Genomic DNA, 17926 nt, shown 5'->3' with positions numbered 1-17926 from the left:
AAGGATCAACAACCCAACACAAAACTGTTAAAGAATATGAACAAGCAAATCACAGAAAAAAGAAAAACTTTTTAAACACCTAAAACGATATCCAGTTTCACTCATAACTGAGTGAAAAATAAAACATGAGAGCATTTTTCACTTACCAGACCAGAAAACAATACTTTTATATAAGACTCACAGAAATGGACATTTTCATACACATACTGGGAACCGCATTTGTAATTTCTATCAAAATACCAAACGTACCTATACTCTTTACCAATTTACCTTGCAAACAAAGTCACACACACAAGGTGTGCAGGGATATTCAGCATAGCATTGTTTGTAAAGCAAAAGATAGAAAAGAACCTACACGACTACCAACAGGACACTGCTACATGAGTCATGGTACAACCATACTATTCAGTATCACAGGGCAAAGAAAAAAAGAATGAGGTAGATCTTATAGGCTAATATATAATCATCTCCACGACACACTAAATGAAAAAAGTGTGTACCCTAAGCTCCTGTTTGTGTGTTTCAGAGGGGGATACATATGATTGTAAATGCATGGACTCTGTATGAAGGGTCACGAAATTTTAAACAGTTATCTCCAGGGTACTAATAACCTGGGGTACTCTGGGCTTGGAGGACTTACTCTTCATTGTTTGCTTTTGTACTTTTGATGAGAAGGGTCTCTGGAGGGACACTGAGAAAGCAGCTTGGGAGAAAGCGACACAGGGTTTGTTTGGCCTCAGAGCTATTCTAACCCTGACCGTGACTACTGGCTTTGAAAACGGGGATTATAAGAGAACTTCTCTCCTCAGGTAAGGACTAAATGAATTAAAGAACATCTGGCATTTAGCTTCCCACACAGGAACCCCTCAACTAAGGAGGTGGTTACTACCTTACTACTAGCCTGCTAGGACTTGGGTTGCCTCCCCCAAATCCCCACCCAACACCACAGAAGTATTAACCACTGTGAACACACGGTGGCCCCAGAGAGGCACAAGGAAACCAGGGCTTCTCAAGTCTGGGTCAGGCCCCATTTGTCACAAGTCATGTTTCACCAGGGTGTGGAGGCTGATTTCTGGATTGGGGATTTGCTGCTTGATCTTTCATACCCCTAAGGCCTGCTTATTCCATCTGTCCCTTCTCCTCTGGCCCCCTGCCACTGCCTGGGTCAGAATCTCCCTTGGAGTCTGACAACAGCTATCTGTATGGTCTCCAGGATTCCTTTCTCCCCTCACCACCCTCCAGCCACAACTGGCCGTCACAAACACTGAGGTTACATATATTCCCTGACTGAACTCCTTCACCTGGCATGAAGTCATCGGTAACTGGGCACTTTGTTCCCCAGTCCCTTATTCTGCTGCTCCCCACGATCACAGTCCCTCAAAATGCCTCACTACTCTGTACAAGCCATGATCTTTTTGATTTGCCTTTTCCCTCCTGGTGATAAGAGTAATTAGGGCTTATTATAGAAAATAGAGACAACATAGTAAGATTTAACCACTGTTAATCACCAGTGTACTTATTTTCTTTCAGTCTTTTCTATGCATGTATATTTAAGAAAACTGAGCTCTCTGTTTCCACCATTTAATTTGGTACTTAACATTTTCCATTTAATATCATAAACATTTTATATCACTAAACTGTCTTTTGAATATTTTAGTGGGTGCATAATATTTCATCGTATCATAATTTAATCACTCCCCTATTGTTAGTCACTTGGGTTGTTTCCATTTTTTGTAAAATAATAACACTGACAAGTATATAAGTGTCAAAATATTCATTTTTCAGATAGCTAAGTGGTAGTATACTATATCAAAGAATTTCAACATTCTTTTTAAATGGTTTAACTTCCCCTAAAATGATAATGGATTAAAATGGTTTAAAATGTATAAATAATGATGGGATAAGGCAAATAAATTTCTATAAGATGTAAAATGGATGAACTGGTAACTGAGAAAGTTGCATGGACAGATTAACAGCTTGAGATACTTGCTGAGGGCAATACAATGGAAGGAGGTAGCAGATCTACCCTGCCAAGCCCCAAAACAATTTGGGACTTGGAAATCTCAGGTACATTAAGGAGAAAGAAGTGAGGCTAAAAATAAGGGCATTAACTGAAGGTCTAGAATAACACTTGATTCTCTTCTCTCCCATTCCTAGAGAAACACTTATAGCATCCAAACCCCAGACAAAAATATCAGAGGATTTCCTGCTAAAGCAGCAGATGAGCCCCAGAAAAAAGATTTCAGCATTCTGGAATTTAGAGGTTTCCAGGGAAAGAGCTCGCTCTCCACTCCGACACACAGAGGTCTCAACTGGACTTTTGATACTTTTGTGTGTGTCATTAAGAAGCACAACATATTTGAGGAAAGTCTCCAATGAGAGTAAGTAAGAGAAACAAAGAGAAAAAGGACCCAGGGTCAAGGGCATGAAACGGTGAGATATCAGATGACAGAGAAACCTTCAATTAGAAACCTTCTAATCAGAACAGATTTGAGAGGTATCTCTAAAATGAGAATAGTATGCTACAAAAAAAGAAAAGACTTTTTAGAAATTAATTATTGCCAAAATAAGAAATTCGCTAGGCAGGTTGAAAAATAATGAAGGTACTCTCCAAGAAAATAGCACAAAACAAGGAAATGGAAATAACACAGAAAATAGTTTAGGATCAACCCACAAGGTCCTACATTTGATTGACAGGAATTCCAGAAAGAAGAAAAACAGGAAAAATAAATACATGGAAAGGGGTAACACAAGAACATTTCCAAGAATAAAAATACCTGAGTTGCTAGATTGAAAAATTCCACTGAGTACATTGGGGAATTGAGTGCACCAAGAATAAAGAGGAGACTTTAAAAGCTTCCGGACATGGGGGTAGGGGAACAGACCACAGTAATACAAATAGTATTTATTGATTGTCAAAGAAATAAGAATCTGACAGGAATAAGACTCCACAAACTTGTGGGGAAATTTTTCCATGTAGAATTTCAGAGCCAAAGCACCAATCAAACTTGAGGGCAGAGAAAGATGTTTTCGATATATTAAGCACTCAACATTTTGTCTTTCATATACTCTTTCTTGGCAAATGACCTGAAGATACACTGCAGTGAAATGAGAGAGTAAATGAACAAACAGCAACATGTACAATTCAGAACTCAATGAAGCCTAGTATAACAAGAAAACAGTGGGCAGGAAAACATCAAGGACAGACCAGAGCAGGAGGCTGGAGGTTTCTTAAATAAAAAAGGGGGATTCTACAGAGTATCAAACTGTATGGAGAATCTGAAAATAACTGAGTGTGCTAAAAGCAATCAGTACAAGAGGAAAAGAAGGGCAAATAGAAACTCCAGTAAAACAAAATGCTGTTTCAAAACATACATAGTCGTAGGAAGCTACTTAGATCTGCAGTGAACATTTACATGGTCAGAATAACATTCATGCTGTTTATTTTAAACTTTTGAAATAAATCAATAAACAAAGCATAGAAGACAGAATAGAGTTCAAGAATTATCAGACTTGACATTGTCAGAGGCAAAGACATGAGAATGGAAAGAGAAAGAAATGGCAGGGCATATCCCACATCTTAAATACGGAAATGAAGTACTGTTTATAGTTAATACATTCAAACTAAATATGTAAATATAATAATTTTTTTCTGATTATAAAATTCTTGTTCCTTGTAGAAAACACGGAAATTAGTTAAAAAGAAAAAAAAAAAAGATTTTTAATCACCCATAATTTTATAATCTATATGGACCAGGTTTGAGCCTAAGCTCTGCAAGTTACTATCTGTATGGCTGTGAACAAGCCACTTAACCACTTATATCATTTTCTTATATTTCATTCAGGTGATTTATTTATTATTTAATAGCATATGTATGTTACAATAGTATATGTAACATCAAATGAGAACTGTACTATATACATAATTATGAATCCAGGGTTGTTGTTGTTTTTCACTTTAAAACACAGAGTGGATACATATCATATGCTCTTTGTACTTCTAAATGTATCCTTGCTATAGGGGAGTCAGAGGGTTCTCAGAGATGGGACTGGAATCAATGTAAAAGAAACCTAAAGTTCGGTAAAGTAGACAGAGGTAGGGTAGGAAGTGGTAGTAATAAGCACCGGGGACAGTGTGAGCAAAGGCACACAGAAGGACAAGCACATGCCTCCAGGTTGCAGTAAAAGGTGCATGGGAAGTGAAGAGCTTAATAAATCATGTGAAGGAATCCAGAGGTTTCTGAGGAGACATCAGAAGAGGCTCTGATAGACCTTGTCTGCCTCTGCACTCCAGGAACTAGCACCATGTTTGCCACAAAGAGAGTGAATAGTAAGTACTGTTATAATAAGAGAATGACACGTGGGAAACCAGAAATATCATGGGTTTCCAGTTGGGGTGCTGCATAATGCTGCCATCTGTTGAAGGAGGAATCCAGGAAAAGCAAGATTTAAAAAGTTGGGCAACATCGAGAGATTCTGACTTTTTTTTTTTTTTTTTTTTTTTTTTGAGAGCATACACCAGTGGGCAAGGGGCAGAGGGAGAAAGAGAATCTTAAGCAGGCACCATGCCCAGTGCAGAGCCCCATCTCATGACTGTGATTAGTACCTGAGCCAAAATCGGGAATCAGAGGCTCAACTGACTGAGCCACCCAGGCACCCCCAACCTCATTTTTTAAAAATGTCACTGGTAATGGGGCACTTGGGTGACTCAGTTAAGTGACTGAATCTTGGATCTCAGCTCAGGTCTTAATTTCAGGGTTCAAACCCCACATTGGGCTCCATGCTGGGTGTAGAGCCCAATTAAAAAGAATAAAATAAAATAAGTTAAAAATAAAAGTCAATAGCAATTATGTAGTGCATTCCCAAGTGTGACTTTACACCCTAAAGGAGCCAATAACTGGCCTTAGGAAGCCTATCTGCACCCCCACAAATGAGCGCAAAACTGAATGTGCTATCTTCATCTTTCTGGAAGAGTATCTTCAACCTCCATTAGATCCTCAAAGGGGCTGTGAAAGATTGAGCGCAGAATGGAGCAAGTGAAGTGACAGATGTGGGAGGGCAACTACCTAGGCAAGGAAGGGAGGGGACCCAGAACATAGAAGAATATTAGCCTTGCCCCAACCACTTCCTCCTGAGCCTAGAGGAATTCACGGGCAAATGTTTGAGGGACGTAGGGGTGTGCGTCTGTGTGTGTGTCTCAATGAAGAGTCTCTCACCTGTGCCCCGCAAAATACAAGATTTCATTACCACTTTTACATCACTGTGCTCCACCTGATACATAACTGTTGGTCTCATTTGAGACTTCTTGGCTCAGCTGGTCTGGCTCCTTGATAGCTCTTGGCAACTTAAGAAGCAGGGCTTCAGAGTTCCCATCCACTTCTAGAAATAACAGCAAAAGGAGAAAGGAGCTGACCTCTGGGAAAAGGAAAAGCTAAGCCAACTCTGACAATAAGGAGCAGTCCCTTCTCATTTATCAGGAACCATACAGAAAAAGGAGGGCTGTAATTTATTTTGAGGGCTGGAGTTGAACTGGAAGGAAGAGTTGTTAGTTGGGTAAGGATCTGGTCTATCTAGTAATCCATTAGGTTCCCATGATTTGTGAAGGATTGGAGGTCCTGAACGTGGGTGAAGGTTTGTGGAAACCCAGACCCTGAAATGAAATACAGTAGAAATGTAAAAAGTCATTTTGTTGAATGAGGAATATAAAAGTATGTTATGTAAAACGTGGCTTGCTCATATAAATAAAAAGTGTGGTGTATCACTTAAAATACAAACAGAGTAAGTCACAGAATCCTCACCGCCAAGGTACAGGACACCCAGTACAGCCAATGTCGTTAGCATCTTGTTTTGCTGAAACCACACAGAACACTCTACACACACACATCCAGATCTTTATTCTAGGGCTTCCCCACTCCACCTTTGATCACATGTATTTGTGGCCTGCAGACTTTATTTGACTACAGTGGTCATTACCTTGGTTACACACTGGGTTCCCCTCCAGAACTAAAAAAATACTGGGCCCTGGGACTGGAAATTTTCTTAAGCACACTAGGTGATTTTAACATGCAGCTAAGTGAAAACCACTGTTTCACTGAGAAGTTGGGTCTGATTCCCAAATCAAGCTTCACCTTTACCTTCACATCACAATCACCTGAGTAGCCTTTTCTGAATTGTCTATGAATAGCAACCTTTAGCCAGGAAATTACAATCACCCATGATGAGCATCCAATTATGAGGATGAACACACAATGTGGAACTAAAACAATTTAACTGCCCCAATGGTCATAAGTCCCAGCTGGTACCTTTCAGGAAAGTACTTTTGGTCTCTTGATAGTTCTAGATCACCAATTTATCCCAAATCATCAGACCTGCTCTCCCTCTCTTCTGGGCTTCCTGATCCTGCAGAGGGAAAAACCTAAGCTTGTTCCTATTCTCAGCATGAGGTCTTATCTTTGGGTCTCTCCACTGCTAGCTAGGGGACAGGAATAGGGACTGTCAGGGTCAGTGAGGACATGAGCATTTTTGATTCTCACTTTCGAATTCTACTGACTTCTTACAGTTGTGTATGACTGACAATGCAACTGGGAAAAGAAGGTGCACATGCCTGGATAAAACACCGTGGTTGAAGAGAAGGGGGAAGAGAAAATAAACAAGATTTCCTGTTTATACATATGCCTTCTGTACATTAAAAGTGCTCTGTAAAATACAAAACAAATGAGCCAGTATGAGTCCCAATGGTGGGACTTCTACTGACAGTCACACCAGATCACTTATCAACAGGTAGGGCACTTACGATATGCACCTGCTTGCTGAATGGGGTGAGGAGAGAGGTCCAGAATTTGGGAAACTCAAATTAGTCTCAGATTTGCTGCTTACTGGTTACTCTGCCTAAGGCACATCCCCAAATCTGTCACTCAGCTTCCTCACCTGAAAATGAGACCATATACCCCTTTCTCAGGCTCTGCACAGACCCAGGTGAGGATTACAGGTGGTTAGACACACAGCATGGCAGAACAAAGAGAACCCGGATTTAAGTCCTGGATTTGAACGTAGGCTGTTATTTGCTGTTTGACCACTCTCAGATAAATGGGGCAAACAGCTCTTTCAGTGTTCTAAAGATTAAGGTAAGGATCTATGTGAAACCATGAGAGAAGTGCTGGGAATCTTGTTCTTATACATGAAGGTGCATAATCAAATTTAAACAAAGAATTAAGTTCTATATAAATACAAGGCAATATTACATAACTACCTATTGCATAGTTTTATAAATCATTTTACTAAGAATAAAGGCTCAATGGTAACAAAGGTTCTTACCTTAGCCAGTTTCTTCATCCTTCAAAGTTTTCATATTCCAATACCTTTGAACTTCTCAAAAAAAAAAACCAAATTAAGACCTAAGGAGTCCCATTCTGCCTCCTCCCTCTCAGAATTAGGACTCCATTAGTTCTTCTAAAGACCAGCCAGAAAGTGAGAATAACACCCAAATTGAGCCCCCTGGCTGAGCCTAAGCAGAATGAGCATAGACAACGTGGCTATGCCTCTCGGCAAGCTTTATTCTTTGACTCCTCTATCTGGGGAGTGTTACAGGCATCTTACTCCGATGGGAGTACAATGGGAGTTAGGGTCACTTAGAGTTGTTGATCTTAGCAAATGAATACAGGCCAGCACATTTGTGGCCCCAGTGTGTTGTCTCCATCAACCCTCCAGTGTTTGGCCCTGCACACTGGGAAGAAAAGACTCATCAGAGGTCCCCAGAGCTTTACTACACCAAGGTTCACGAGTCACAGATAAGAGAAACAGCTGTTTCCTACTTCTATCCATTTTAGGACCAGGAGACAGTTAATAGGGTGTTTTTTGTTTAAATTACCTAAGAAATGGAAAGCTAATCAATGTTCATAGGTGAGTTGTTGGTGAAGTGCTACCCCAAGTGATTTCCTTAATTAATCACTGCTTAACCCAAATACTAGAATACAAGGTTCAAAGCTCCAGAATTGCACCAGGCAGACCTATACCAACAACCTGCCTGTTGCTCAAGAAATTACCAGGCTCAAAAAACAAAATTAAGCTAAAAATACCTTTCCTCAAACAGGATCTTTATCACTTAGCTTTGCACAACCCATTTTAAAGAAAGCCACATTCCATTTCAAACAGGACTACTGAGGGCACAGTTTAAAACACAGTCCTTGCCTTTAGATGCTTTCACTTTCTTTAAGTCAGCCTCTGAAATGCTTGTCTTGTGTTCTGTGCTGCATTCTTGAAAACTGTTACTTGTAACACGGCGGGCCTCATTTTTACAAACAAAAACAGCAAAGACGTGTCCAATTAGGGGGCAGTGGATTATGATCAATGCCTGGAGTAACAAGTACTTGTCACTCAACAAGATGAGTTCTGTGGTGTCGCATGAGGTGCGAGTTAGAAATGAAAGCCGCACCACACTTGGCACACTCGTAGGGCTTCTCCCCAGTGTGGGTTCTCTGGTGCACAGTGAGACTCGACCTCTGCCGGAAGGCCTTGCCACACTCATTGCATGTGTAAGGTTTCTCCCCATTATGAATTCTCTGATGAATAAGCAGGTATGAACTACACGTGAAGGCCTTCCCACACTCATTACACACATAAGGGAGATCTCCACTGTGAATCCTCTGATGCACAATAAGGCAAGAGAGCTGACTGAAGGCTTTTCCACACTCACTGCAATCATAAGGTTTCTCTGCAGTGTGAATTCTCTGGTGCACAATAAGGTGCGAAAAACAACTAAAGGCTTTTCCACATTCTTTACACTCATATGGCTTCTCACCAGTATGGCTTCGCTGATGCACAATAAGGTTTGCACTCTGGGTGAAGGCTTTGCCACAATCGTTACAGGCAAAGGGCTTCTCCCCAGTGTGGATCCTCTGGTGGACAATGAGGTTTGAGCTCCGAGTAAATGTTTTCCCACACTCATTACATTCATAGCATTTTTCTGTAATGTGGACTTTCTGGTGCCGAGCAAGTTGTGAGCTATAACTGAAGGCTTTCTCACATTCACTGCACTTAAAGGTTTTTTCTAAGGAGTGGATTTTTTGATGTACGGTCAGATTTGAACTCTGAGTGAAGGCTTTCCCACATTTTGAACAAACATACGGCTTCTGTCCAGTGTGGATTCGCTGATGCACAACAAGGTTTGCACTCTGAATGAAGGCCTTCCCACACTCATGACATTCAAAGGGCTTCTCCCCTGTGTGGATTCGCTGATGCACTACGAGGTTTGCACTCTGACTAAAGCCTTTTCCACACACACTACATGTAAAAGGCTTCTGTCCAGGCTGGCTTTTCTGATTTTTAACAGAGCTAGAACTAAGGCTATACCTTTCCCCAGGTTCCTGACATTTCTGGTTTTCCTCTACTTTGAAGCTTTCAGGTACATGACAGTCCTTCACTGTCACTTGTCTGAAATCTTTCTTTTCCCTCTTGATTCTCTGCTTCTTTAACAGGTTCCCTTTTTCACAGGCTTCTCCTAACTCAGGTTCTGGAGGATTAACTTTCTGGATTCTTCCTGGCATTATGCAGGGTTTTTCTGCTTCATCACATATCTCAGTTTTTGGAACCAGTAACTGTGGGTTCTTGGGTTCAGCACCTGAAACAATAAACAGAAAGTACAAATGTCAGCTTATTCTGGCCCATAAAAAGAACAGGATCACGAAGTGATAAACGTCAGGAAGTATGTGACTTCAGCGTATGTAAAATGGCTTCATCAAAGGAAAAGTATTCCCCCACGCATCACCTCTCCTCTGTAGGTTCTTTTGCCAGGTCTATGCCCTCTCCCACACCTAGAGCAGAATCTACTAATTCATGGTCCTTCCAGCACTTCCACTTACCTCAACTAGACATCTAATCCAATGCCTCATGCCAGGAAAGTCATCTTCAGACATGTCTCCTGGCTGTCTTAATTGTAAGACCAGTTATGAACAACACTAGTTTCTCCCCAGGCCTTCTTAGGTAAGGTAAGGCCTTCTTACCTTAGCCAATTAGTGTGAATTTGCTTACAACCCACCAATTAATTAAGGAGAGTCCCTCCCTGGGAATGAAGATCTATGCAACTTAGATTTCTGTGTCAGACAAAGCTAGATATCAAAGAAAGGATAAGCATGGACAGAGAGGGTCACGCTGGATGCCAAAAGGACCAGCGCAGCTAAGAGCACCTGAAACATTAAGTGTTTATGCAGCTCAGAGGTTAAGAACATGGATTCTGGAGCCAGACAGCCTGGTTTCAAATCCCTGCTCTGCCACTTACCAGCTGCAGGACTTTGGGCTGGTAACTTCTCTGTGCCTCAGTTTCCTTATCTCTAAAATAGGGACACTAACAGTATCTACCTCATAAGACCATGAGATTAACTGAGTTACTCTATGGTAATGGCTGAGAACAGCCATGGAGCATAGGAAGTGGCTCTGTGAGAGTCTGCAGTGACTCTGAGCCTGACTAGTAGTGCTGTGAGTCTAAGTGTTGGGGCCCAGGAGCAAAGATGAACCTTAGAGGAGAGGAGTTGTTATGGTGACAGATGGCAACATTAGAAGGGACTAAAGAACAATGTGAACAGTAACAGCTGAATCCTTGTATTAAACAAACAGCTTAGCCTTACGTCAAGGAAAGCTGACCTTCCTAAGATTGAGTCATGGTATAGCCTGCTCCATTATGCCATTATCATGAAAACACCAAAACTTCCTGAAGTTTTAAAACTCTGACTAGTTTCTGGCTGCTCCACATTGCCTCAGAACCCTAATGGTGTCGAAAAGAAGTCCTGCAGTCAGCAACACCATAATTCTTTGTCTCCTCTCCACCCCTACCACTCTTGGTCCTGGAATGTCCATCCATGCAACCTAGTATTGGTAGAGTGAACCCTTCACAGAACTTTAAATATACCAAACTCAGAAACACCACCCAGACAAGGCAAATGAAACCAGGGCAAACAGCAGTGGGAGGCAAGCCTGCAGTGGAGGGAGGTGCTCCCACTGGTGCTGTCAGCCTAGAAGTGAGCAGGAAAGCTGTGAGCTGCAGCTCATGAAGCAACTGCAGCTGGTCAATCCTGCATCTACACAACATCTCACCAGCAGAGACCAGTGCAACTCTCTAATCTATGAGATGAGTGACTGGGACAGGCATGTTGAGGTACAAAGCAACATGGGGGGGGCAGGGAAACAGTCCAGTTTCGCTGCCTGGTTAAGACAACACTAATATGACATTCCCATCACAATCATTCAGATAAGATGGGCAGTGTTGGAAAAAGGGAATGCACGAGGGCTGCATATAGCAGAGCACTGAATGTAACAACAAATTCAGAAATGCTAGCCTTTTTCCAGTTATTTCTATTCCTATGCATATTTTCTATGCAAAATATGGCATTTCCTGTGACAAATGCATAGGCATCTTTCAGAATTCTATTATCCAGCTTTCCCTGATGGTTTTGATACCTCAATACTCTTATGTTTTTCAAGCTGGGAGACAAGACCACCAGTCTCTGAATGGATTCTGAGAAACCCCAATGGTCAGATTCTGAATCAAGGGTTGAACCTTACCTAGAGAGGTCATGTTCCCATGTGTCTCCAGTATCTCACTCTTGGCCAGAGTCCCTGATAATGAGCAGGTGCCAAGGGCTGAGGCAGGAGGTGCCTCCTGTGTTGCTTTCAGGACTACAGCCATGTTCCAGAACATGTTTGGATCCTAGAGACAAGTAAGCACAGGTGGATTTCTGAGAAAATTGTCAATGGGAAGCAGTATGATTAGTTTTAAAGATGAGAACATAAAAGTACCTATTCCTGAACACCATAAAAGATTTTTTTTTTTTACATTTTTTAAACTTTTTTTTTTTTTAATAAAACAACAAAAACAGAAAATAAAGGCAGTCTTCTCTGATCCCCAAGGTGAGTTAGGCAGAGAATCAAGCCTGTGACTTTCTTCTCTATCTCTTTGATTTCACTTCACTGGCCACTCTGGCATCCAAGCCTGACTTGCTAGTGGGTACATGACAAAAGAGCAACACATGGGGAGATGTTCTAGGTCTAGAGTTTTCTGAGGTCTAAAGACCAAAGAAGCAAGGTTATGATCTTTGGGGAACCTCAGCTCATCTGGCTAGTGATAGTAAGAAATGTTTCTGAAAACATCAAGGGCCACTGTATAGTGTATAGCCCCACTACTCAAAGTGTGATCCACAGATCACTATCATCTGGGAGCTTGTGAGAAGTGTAGAATCTTAACCCAGACCTCCTGAATCAGAATCTGCATTTTAACAAGACCTCCTGGTGATTCCTATGCATATTAAAATTTGAGAAGCATATGTTAGAGCTATCAAACCTTGACTAGAGTCACCTGAAGAGGGTTTTGTTGTTTTTTTAAATCTCAGATGTCTGGGTCCCAGACCAAGATTCTCCTTTAACTGGAATCAAGTATGGCATGAGCATCATGACTTTATAAAAAGCTCCCCAGGTAATTCTGTGCAGCAAAATTTGAGAACCACTGACTTACAGAAAGCACTAAATGTCCCATCAATCAGAAGAGACTGTTTCTATTACATACCAAAGGACAACAGACTTGAGCCCTACCCTGAAAATAATACTCCAGGTGGAAGCAGAGGAACATAGTTCCCTCTGAAACCACTTGAGGTGTTCAGGTCTCTCTTTCCTCCCTCCTCCAAGACTATTATTTACCTTTTCCTCCTGTTCTGATATGACAAGGCCTGTCTGGGGACTTTCCCCAGGAGCCCAGACTTTGATGTTCTCCGAGTGCACTTGTTGGCTAGATGCCTGACCTAGGAAGTTTTCTTCCTCTTCCTCCTCCTTTTTCACTGTCACTGAGCCCCAGGGGGCTAAGGCCATGGCCTCTCTCAGTTCTGCAGTCATCGTCTCTGCTCAGGAGGGGAACTCTTATAGCTGGGGGCTGCCCAGCAGAGGTCAAGCCCCATCTAATCTTTAAGTTTCTTCTTCTTGAGTTTCTTCTCAGGGCCAGGATGATACTGTCTACTGAAAACCAGAAAACATTGTTAGCATCAAGGAGAGGTGTGCCTGGATGCCGTTAAGCCTACTGCTGCCCAGTGCCTACACAGTAGCCACAGCAGCAAGGGTCTGCTCTGCTCCTCCCTCATAGGATAGAAAGGGTTCAACGGCAAACATGTAATTTGTTCCCATCATAATCACATTACAAACAGCTTTATTTAATGTTTACTGATTTTTCCCCTGATTATAGAGTTAACGTATTTTTATTATAAAACTTGAAAAATACAGAAAATAACAAAAAAAATCAACCCTACTCCACCTCCAAAAAGGTAACCACTGTATAGCACAGAATTTAAGACACTTCTTTTAAGGGAAAACCTTCAACCACACTAACAATTATGACTTAATAAACTTCTTGTTTTTAACTATGGGCATATATATATTTTCACAATTATCACCATGAGTTTTTTTTTTTTTAAGTAGGCTTCACGCCCAGTGCAGAACCCAATGCAGGGCTTGAACTCATGACCTGAGCTGAGATCAAAAGCGGGACGCTTAACTGACTGGACCAACCAGGCACCCCACCATCATTGTTTTGTTGTTGTTTTTTTTAAGAAGGACTATTACAACACAAAGAACTTTTTTAATTGCCAAAGATACACAAAAGCATGAACTAAAGAAACTGAAGAAAAAGTTTGACAGTCTAGACACCAACATTTAGAGATGGTCACCTCTGGGCAATGTAATTACAGATAGTTTTGAGATTCTTGTTTGATGTTTACTTTTTCCATTTCTTCCAAATGTCTTGTATTACTCTTAAGATTTTTTAAAAAAAAGATGTTTTGGGACACCTGGGTGGCTCAGTCGGTTGAGCATCTAACTTCAGCTTGGGTCATGATCTTGTGGTTCATGAGTTTGAGCCCCGTGTTGGGCTGTGCTGACAGCTCAGAACCTGAAGCCTGCTTCAGATCTTGCCCCCCTTTCTCTCCACCCCCCCCCCCGCCCCGCTCACACTCTCTCTCTCTCAAAAATAAATAAAAACATTTAAAAAAAAAAAAAGACGTTTTATGTTGCCAGTCTTCATACTTATCACTTTTAGTAGGTATACAATAACCTACTGTTGTTTATTATTCTCATCCAAAAAGAGTCAAGAAAGAGAAAAATACATAGAATCAAATATATGCCCTACATACACACACGCACACGGTAGTTATCAGTGGTTTCTCTGCATTTCCAGATATGTACACCTTTACACATACTGCTTACTTTCCCAAAACAGAAATTAGAACACACTTGTACATTTTTCAGCAACTTGCATTTTGTTTTTTGAACTCAATGTCTTTATTTCACATAGTATTCCACAGTGTTAGATCTTTCAATATATGTACATACAGAGTTACTTCATTCTGGCATAGTATTCTAAATATATTATAACTTCCTTAACCAATACTATTTATAAGCCATTACTTTGGTAAAAGGAATTCTGATCCAATTTATTTTCTTAATAATTAATGTTAATTTTTTTTTCTGTGCAAATAGCCTTTTCTTCTGAATTATTCCTTTAGAATTGAGGGATACTAGTTCAAGGATTGACATATAGCACTAAACTGCTTTCTAAAAGGACCACATCAAATCACACCACCACCAACTTAACCATACCCCTTTATCACACCCAAGCCAGCGGTCTTTGCTGAACATGTGAGAAAAACAATCTTACTAGTTTAGTTTATTACGAATAGATTAAAATTTGTCTATTCCCCTTCAGATGTTTTATTGGGGGGGGGGGGGATGCCAAATTTTACTAAGTCTCCTTTTGCTACTATTGAAGTAATCACATACTTTCTCCTATGTCAACTTATTAGCGATGTAGTGTGCACATTCAATTTCCTGAATAACGCAATAGTACTTTCACTCCTGTAACAAATCTCGATCTGGATGATTATTTTTCCTATGACTAGCTGAATTCCACCAGGCGGAAAGGCCCTTAACATTCATTTCACCAGTGTATAAGCAAGACCGCCCACTGTGAGTATTCTTACCGGCCTGCTGACCAAACTCAAATCCGCCTCCAGCCCCACACAGCAGAGTCCCTTATCAAGGGATTCCCTTTCAGTGTCCTTTCCCTCTTTCCAAACGTGGCAACCTACCTCCCCCACCTCCATACCGTAAGCCCTATTCCCGGAGCAAGCCTGGCCCCTGGGGCTGTCAGTGTCCAAGCTCCCCCAGGCCAGACCCCCGGTAGGCTGCAGCCGTGTTCCCGAAGTAGAGGGACGCGGAGCCCGCCGGGGATAGACAGGCCTAGGCCCCAAGGGAAGGTCGCGGCGGTGCGCCCCTCTAATGGCCCCTTCCGCGCCTGCAAGGTCCGTGCCCAATGACCCCAACCCCACTCACCGTGCACCGCGGAAAGGCCCGGCCAGAGCTCGCGGGCTCCGCAGCAGAACATAGGCTAGATCATGCGCCCCGCGCCTACCGGTGCGAGAACAATGACCGGACAGGAAGTGCCTGGAGACGGGCTTCCGGCTTCCCAAGTCCCCAGGCCGGCCTCTCTAGGAATGTCGGAGGTGCTGTCTTCTCGATGGGTGTCCAATATCGCTGCGGACCAGGGATGGGAGTAAAAGTGCGTAGGAGGGTGCAGGTGGACTGTGGCCCTAAAGCCTCAGGAAAGGGGACATCCCCTGGCTCGGCAGTGGTTGGGCGAGGCGTGTACGCAGGAGCCTGAAGCTACAAAGCGTTCGTCTGTAGAACGTCCTGATAATTTTGCGCCAAACGTTTTATTTTGAAAATATCAACAGTACAGAAAAGTTTAAAGAATGGTACAGTGAGTACCTGTATCCTCCATCTGGACTCAACACTTGCCTACGTTTGCCTTATCTCTCTGTATATACTGAAAAAAATTTTTTGAAAGTTGTAAACATCAAAACACTTCATTCCAAATACTTCAATATGCATTCTTTCATAATATTCTCCAAACGTTATACCACCATTACATAATGGTAAGAAAATTAACAATTCCCTAATATCATCTAATATCCAATCATATTAAAATCTCCCAACCACCCTAAAATATATATTTCATAATTTTGTTCTTCCAAATCAGTTTCACACAGTGCATTTGGTCATGGTTTTTTAGGGTCTTGTTTTACCTTACATTTTGAATTCAACTCACAGCAAGTTGGAAAAATAATACCCTCCCCCCTCAACTTGAGTTTCCCTCAACAAGTACAACTTACGTAAGTATAGTTTAGTATAAAAATCAGGAAATTGACACTTGTACATTGTGTATACTTCTACTTTTTATCACGTGTATATTTGTGTAACCACTACCACAATCAAGATAGACTCTTTCAACGCCACAAAGACCTTCCTAAGTGTTACCCTTCCCTCTCCCTGCTGTCCCTTCCCACCATCCCCAACCTCTGGCAACCACTAATCTTTCATCTCTATATAGTTTTGTCATTTTAGATTATATAAATAGAATCATACAGATACCTTTTGAGATTGGAATTTTTTTCACTCAGCATAATTTTGAGATTCACTTGTCATTGCAGCATTAGGTCATCCTATCTTATTGTAGAGTAATAAGTATTCATGGTATAGATATAATACTGTTTTAGCCACTTATTGAGGCTATTTGGGTTACTTACAGATTTTGACTATTACAAATAAAACTGCTATGAAGTTGTATACGTGTTTTTCTGAACATAAGTTTTCATTTCTCTGGGATAAATGCTCAGGAGTACAAATACTGGGTTATATCGTAAGTGCATGTTTGGGTTTGTAAGAAACTGCCAAACAGGGTGCTGACTGAGCATCTGACTCTTGACTGACTCAGGTCATGATCTCAGGATGATGGGATTGAGCCCCGCATCAGGCTCTACACTGAGCATGAAGCCTGCTTAAGATTCCCTCTCTCTCTCTCTCTCTCTCTCTCCCCCCCCCCCCCCGCCCCCAACCTTTCCCCCGCTCAACATGCTAGCTCTTCAAAAAAAGGCAGGGGGCGGGGGGGGGGGGGGGAGGCTTAAAAAAAAAAAAAAAACTGCCAAACTGTTTCCAAGAGTGTCTGTACCATTTAACAATCCCAGCAACATATGAGATCCAGTTACTCTGCATCATTGCCAACATGTAGTAACATTATTTTGTCCCCTTTTTCTAAGCTATTCTGATAGGTGTACAGTGATTTTTAACTTTTATTTTCCTACTGGCTAATGATAGTGAACAACTTTTCATTTGTTTATTTGCTACCTATTCTTTGGTGAAATGTCTTTACATGTCTTTTGCCCACTTTCTATTTGAATCTATTTATTATTGGTGGGTTTTAAGATTTTTTATACAGCCTAAAAACAACTCCTGTTGGATATATGGTTTGCAATTATTCCCCTCAAGTCCGTTATGTCTTGGCACTCTTAAAGTTTCTTTGCACAGAAAATTAATTGTGATGAGGTCTAATTTATCATTTTCTTCTTATGGACCCTGCTTTTGATATAAGTCTAAGAGTTCTTTGCTTAGTCATAGTTCCTATGTACGTATGTATGTATTTTTGCCTATGGATATCCAATTGCACCAGCAGCATTTGTTGAAAAGGCTCTCTCTCCTCTACTAAACTGCTCTTCTACCTTTGCCAAAAATCAACTGGGCATTTGTATGAGTCTCTTTCTGTCTTATGGCTCTTTAATACCTTTTAAAAACAACCTCCCTTGGGGTGCCTGGGTGGCTCAGTTGGTTAAGCGACCAACTTCGGCTCAGGTCATGATCTTGGTTTGAGTTCAAGCCCCGTGTAGGGTTCTGTGCTGACAGCTCAGAGCCTGGAGCCTACTTCAGATTCTATGTCTCCCCCTCTCTCTACCCCTCCCCTGCTCATGCTCTGTGTCTCTCTGTCTCTCAGTCTCTCAATAATAAATAAACATTAAAAAAAAGTTAAAAAAAAAAAAAAAACCTCCCTTGTCCACTTTTATACTTTTCA

General features: G+C 41.4%; 1 protein-coding gene across 2 annotated transcripts; it reads right to left on the bottom strand.

Annotated features, from left to right (window-relative positions):
* Nucleotides 1-7371: 7371 nt before the first annotated feature.
* On the bottom strand, nt 7372-16910 carry ZNF35 (zinc finger protein 35). Of its 2 annotated transcripts, none has more exons than XM_060638022.3 (4): nt 15358-16910; nt 12682-12993; nt 11554-11698; nt 7372-9616 (listed from the first exon to the last, which is right to left on the bottom strand). In XM_060638022.3, the coding sequence occupies exons 2-4, from the start codon at nt 12871-12873 to the stop codon at nt 8370-8372; spliced, it is 1584 nt and encodes a 527-aa protein (XP_060494005.1). In that variant the 5' UTR covers nt 12874-12993; nt 15358-16910; the 3' UTR covers nt 7372-8369. The 2 variants fall into 2 exon arrangements, with proteins under 2 accessions (XP_060494005.1, XP_060494006.1); XM_060638023.3 differs by having other exon boundaries at nt 12682-12990.
* Nucleotides 16911-17926: the final 1016 nt, after the last annotated feature.

This window comes from Panthera onca, chromosome C2, assembly GCF_046562875.1.
Source record: "Panthera onca isolate mPanOnc1 chromosome C2, mPanOnc1 haplotype 2, whole genome shotgun sequence".
In the NCBI taxonomy this organism is placed as follows: Eukaryota; Metazoa; Chordata; class Mammalia; order Carnivora; family Felidae; genus Panthera; species Panthera onca.
This window is presented reverse-complemented; position numbering and strand designations above follow the sequence as displayed.

What these genes read in the sequence shown, in the direction of transcription:
- ZNF35 (XM_060638022.3), bottom strand. Translation starts at nt 12,873, where the DNA reads ATGACTGCAGAACTGAGAGAGGCCATGGCCTTAGCCCCCTGGGGCTCA. An exon ending in TATCAGAACAGGAGGAAAAG is followed by an intron (nt 11,699 to 12,681) that starts GTAAATAATAGT and finishes ACTTGTCTCTAG; the next exon opens with GATCCAAACATGTTCTGGAA. An exon ending in TGGGAACATGACCTCTCTAG is followed by an intron (nt 9,617 to 11,553) that starts GTAAGGTTCAAC and finishes TTATTGTTTCAG; the next exon opens with GTGCTGAACCCAAGAACCCA.